General features: G+C 40.2%; 1 protein-coding gene across 3 annotated transcripts; it reads left to right on the top strand.

Annotated features, from left to right (window-relative positions):
* Nucleotides 1–128: 128 nt before the first annotated feature.
* On the top strand, nt 129–3,994 carry LOC118387998 (coiled-coil domain-containing protein 152-like). 3 transcript variants are annotated; one of them, XM_035776858.2, is made up of 8 exons: nt 129–329; nt 662–767; nt 1,191–1,259; nt 1,394–1,458; nt 1,601–1,736; nt 2,069–2,196; nt 2,509–2,604; nt 2,767–3,994. In XM_035776858.2, exons 1-8 carry the CDS (start codon nt 267–269, stop codon nt 2,890–2,892), a joined length of 789 nt encoding a protein of 262 aa, XP_035632751.1. In that variant the 5' UTR covers nt 129–266; the 3' UTR covers nt 2,893–3,994. The 3 variants fall into 3 exon arrangements, with proteins under 3 accessions (XP_035632751.1, XP_035632752.1, XP_035632753.1); XM_035776859.2 differs by having other exon boundaries at nt 129–534; XM_035776860.2 differs by lacking the exon at nt 662–767.
* Nucleotides 3,995–4,326: the final 332 nt, after the last annotated feature.

The following is a 4,326-nucleotide window of genomic DNA, read 5'->3' as shown; positions in this document are numbered from 1 at the left end:
CTGTACTGAGTCCATTCATTTGATATAGTACTAATGCTTTTAAATTGTTTCCATAGGACTACATTTGATTTTACAGCGTCAAGAAATAGCAACGGTTCGATTGGTGGACATCTTGAGTGCACGTACCTGCAATACTGAACACGTGACACGTGCAGACAAGAGTTCCCGCTGTAGTAGACGTTTAAACCGTTGTGATGTATATGGTATACACCTGCCAGGTAGTTAGCTAGCTTAGCATATTGAAGAATAAAACACTGAACCTAGAGATGAAGAAATGTACAGTAGTAAATCTGGACAAGTTTATTGATCATTTCACTCATCTGGAACAGGTAACTTTAACAAAGTAGGAGGACAGCTAGTTCTTCAGGTAGGCAAGTTAACGTTAGCCCGCTAGCTAGCCAGTAACTAATCTAGCTAGCTAGCTAAATAACTCTTAAAATAGCCTATGAGCAGGCTATGCTGAATTTGCCTTAAATTAATCCTGTCATGAAAGTGGCAGTAACAACAGTTCCCCCACTGCCTGAGGATTTCAATGTAAGTTATAGGGCTACAATTAACGTTACCTTTTACTACCTTCATCAATTCTTCATGAAATCTGTTTAAAAAGCCAGGGGCATATTTATTCAGTCCTTTTATAATTTATATTTATTTGTTTTAAAAGAAAATTACAGAGCTCAAGGGTAAAAACAACATATTGGAGATCAAGTTGGATGAGACCAACAGAGTTCTGAAATTTTCTCAGACCAAAGAGAAGTGCTTGATTGAGGGTGAGGATTCTTGCATTCAAACTCTTTTGTCTATGATCTCTAGCCAGCAGGTAGCCTAGTTTGTTAAGAGCAGTGGGCCAGTAACCTACTAGGTGTAAAATCTGGCACTTAACCATAATCGCTCTGCTAAATGACTGAGATGTTAAATGTAATTTAAATTGATTTTACAGTAACCACGCATCTGGATTGTGTTATCTTTAGTGATGGGTAGCACTTTGGTCTGGTTTGAAATGCCAACAAAGTGACCAATAGGAACTTTTACAAATGTCCAATTCCAATCGAAAATTTTAAGAATTGGATCTTCTCAAGGTATGGTGAAGAGGCCTAAAATTCTAATTTGAAAACTATATTTATAATGTGTGTCTCCCTCTAGTGGTCCCGTAATGTAACATTAGTCCACCTGATTCCGTCATTGTCCCACAGAGCGAGATGGGATGTTGGGGACAGTGAAGGGACTCCAGCAGACTCTACTGCAGCAGTGTGACCTCAGAGGTAATAATCTCCTCTGCAAGGCACTCTGGTCAACACATCTTTAGTGTACACTATTTCTATTGTCTGAATCCAAGATGTAAACTGTTGTAATAAACTTATAATTCAATTGTAATAAACACCCTTTTATCTTACAGTGGAGAATGAAAAGTTGAAAAGCACTGTGTCAGACCTGAAAAGGCAGAATGATAGGACAGTAGAGGTGAGGGCAGAATGATTGAATAAACTGAATTTGAACGTTTCATTCTTGCACAATAAAATAGTTTGGATTCAAAATTGATATTATAGAACAGAGAAACGGAATATGTTGCCATTGCTTCCCCCTTGTGGTTGGTTGTGGTCAGGAGCGGGAAGCTGAGATTCAGAGGCTGGTGGCAGAGATGAGAGCTGTGGGAGAGAGATATCAGAAGGAGATGGAATCTCTGAGAGACCAGTGCAGGAAAGGGGTGGAGGACACTCACAGAGAAACACAAAGCAAACGTAAGAACACATTACACAAACCCTTCTTTTGAGTGACTGGCAGTGATCATCAATCCTGCTCATAGAGCTGCAGTGTTGCAGGTTTGTATCCCAGATTAGTGCAACCTCACCTGATTCAATGTATCAACTGATCTTCAACACACCTAAAGCTGAAGCATGTGTCTCACTACTGAGCTGGGACAGTATTGCAGCTCTGTAGTAGTATTGAGGATCACTGGACTGTGGCATTCCATCTCTGAAACAGAATGACCTACCACAAAATGTCACACATATATCATAATATTACATATTTAGGGCTGCCTGTTTGACTTATGTTGTGTTTTTGTATGCAGTTGAGGCGAAAGATGCAGAACTGAAAGAGGCCCTGGAGAGGAAGGAGTCAGATATGGCAGAGATGAGAAGGAGAATGAGGGACCAGGAGAGAGAGAGGCAAAGTGAAATATTAAAGTTACAAATGGAGGTATACAGACTGGCAACAGTGCTAAAGAATTATGTGTGTAACCTATTTTTGATTGACAGATCAGCAGATATATATTTGTAACTGTTTTTATAGTAATAGGCAAAGCTGCTCTGTGTAAAGATGACTGCTATTTTAGTCATCTGATACATACTGTAGGTAGACCAGCTTGCAGTCACAGTGATTTACTTCTGTTTTTTACAGGCAGGATAGTGCAAAGGTACATGTGGTTTTCATTTGCCACTTGGGGTAAAGATGTACATGACGTGAGTTTGATGGACAGATCAATCCTAACACTGTTTCTTCTGCTGTCAGTTTGGTGCTAAGCTTGCCAGGGTGCAGAGTACCACACAGAGGATCCAGCAGCAGCCCCAGGGCTCAGGTCTTTTACCTCAGAACATCTTCAAACGGGTGAGGAGCCTCTGACCACGTACTAAGCCAACACTTCACACAGAAATGCGAGTTTGAAGCAACCTGTGCCCCCTTGTGCACACTTGTTTGTTGATGTTGCATGTGTTTATCCTGTGTTTCTGTATTGATGGCCTACCTGTGTGTTTGTTGGTGTGCTCCCAGAAGTTCCAGTTCCTTCAGGAGGAGAAGAACAGAGAGGTAGAGGCCCTGCGCCAGAGAATCAAGGAATTGGAGAAGCAGCACGCCAGCGGATTCAGTGACTCCCGTCTAAAGAGAAAGAAGATTTAGCATATTTAAAATATGCAGGAGTGAAATTCATCTACAGTAGTGCCTTTGTATTCTTTTTGGTTTAGTGTTCCTGGTGTTTGCTCTCAAACAGGAGTTGGGTCATTCTACGAAATGAGTGCTTTTTCATTGTTTAAATAGAAATTGTGCACCAATATTGCATTTTAAAAGCCTGTTATATTAATTTAAGTGCCCTTTAATATAGACCACATGGAGAATTCAATAAATCAGATTTTTTTTATATGAGTAAAGACTTGCACCCTCTGTGACTTCTAGGAAAATCTTTAATCCACTTAATCTCAACATTTCGGCACATTTTCACCATCATTGTAAAGCCTTAGTTATTATGTTGCTTTGACAAAGTAATTTCTGAAGAGTATTATTTATTTAATGTGATTGGTGATTAATTTACATCTGTCCCTCATTTTATGGTCAACACTGTTACGTGAACTGAACTCTTGTTTTAATGTGGTGAAACTTTTTACATTTTTATTTTCAAACGAAACTTTGAACATCTAATAGTTCAACCATAGTGTAAAAGCAGGTGAATTGGTGCTGCAGACAGATATATTTGTCAGCTAATGCAGGACTATTAAAGGTCCAGTGCACTACCTATCGTGAAAAAAATATTGCGATTTTTCAGAGGGTGCTGCAGCACCCATACTTCCCGTGACTATGCACAGGGGCAGTACACCTGAAAACCAGGGGCTGCAGCTGGGCAACCTATTAGATTTACTGTTATCTTTTTATATGTGGTGTGCTGTGTCTGAAGGGAGCAGGCTGAGCTAATCTCCCTCTGGGAACACCCCCCTGATCCTCACGTCTCTCGCTACAATCAAGAGGTAAACCTTGTGTGACACGGACAGCACTTTGGTTACATAGAACTAGTGTTCTCTAACCTACAGTCAAGACCAAAGGGTCCAAAAATGCACATTCCTTCACCTTTCTAAAACCCTAGTGCAGTGCACATACAGTACCAGTCAAAGGTTTTTCTTTATTTTTACTATTTTCTATGTTGTATAATAATAGTGAAGACATCAAAACTATGAAATAACATAGTGTAAGTGCCGAAAAAAGTTAAGCAAATAAAAAATATTTGAGATTCTTCAAACTAGCCGCTCTTTGCCTTGACAGCTTTGCACAGTCTTGAAGGAGTTCCCACATATGCTGAGCACTTGTTGGCTGCTTTTCCTTCACTCCACAGTCCAACTCATCCCAAACCTTCTCAATTGGGTTAAGGTCTGGTGATTGTGGAGGCCAGAACATTTGATGCAGCACTCCATCACTTTACTTGGTCAAATAGCCCTTACACAGCCTGAAGGTGTGTTTTGGGTCATTGTCCTGTTGAAAAACAAATGATAGTTCCACTAAGCGCAAACCAGATGGGATTGCGTATTGCTGCAGAATACTGTGGTAGCCATGCTGGTCAAGTTTACC

This window comes from Oncorhynchus keta, chromosome 13 (genome assembly GCF_023373465.1).
Source record: "Oncorhynchus keta strain PuntledgeMale-10-30-2019 chromosome 13, Oket_V2, whole genome shotgun sequence".
NCBI lineage: Eukaryota > Metazoa > Chordata > Actinopteri > Salmoniformes > Salmonidae > Oncorhynchus > Oncorhynchus keta.
Note: the sequence above shows the minus strand (reverse complement) of the source record. Positions and strands in the feature narration are given on the sequence as shown.

Coding starts and splice junctions, on each gene's coding strand:
- LOC118387998 (XM_035776858.2), top strand. CDS start 267: ATGAAGAAATGTACAGTAGTAAATCTGGACAAGTTTATTGATCATTTC. Junction 1,459..1,600: donor AGAATGATAGGACAGTAGAG/GTGAGGGCAGAA, acceptor GGTTGTGGTCAG/GAGCGGGAAGCTGAGATTCA. Junction 1,737..2,068: donor CAGAGAAACACAAAGCAAAC/GTAAGAACACAT, acceptor TTTTGTATGCAG/TTGAGGCGAAAGATGCAGAA.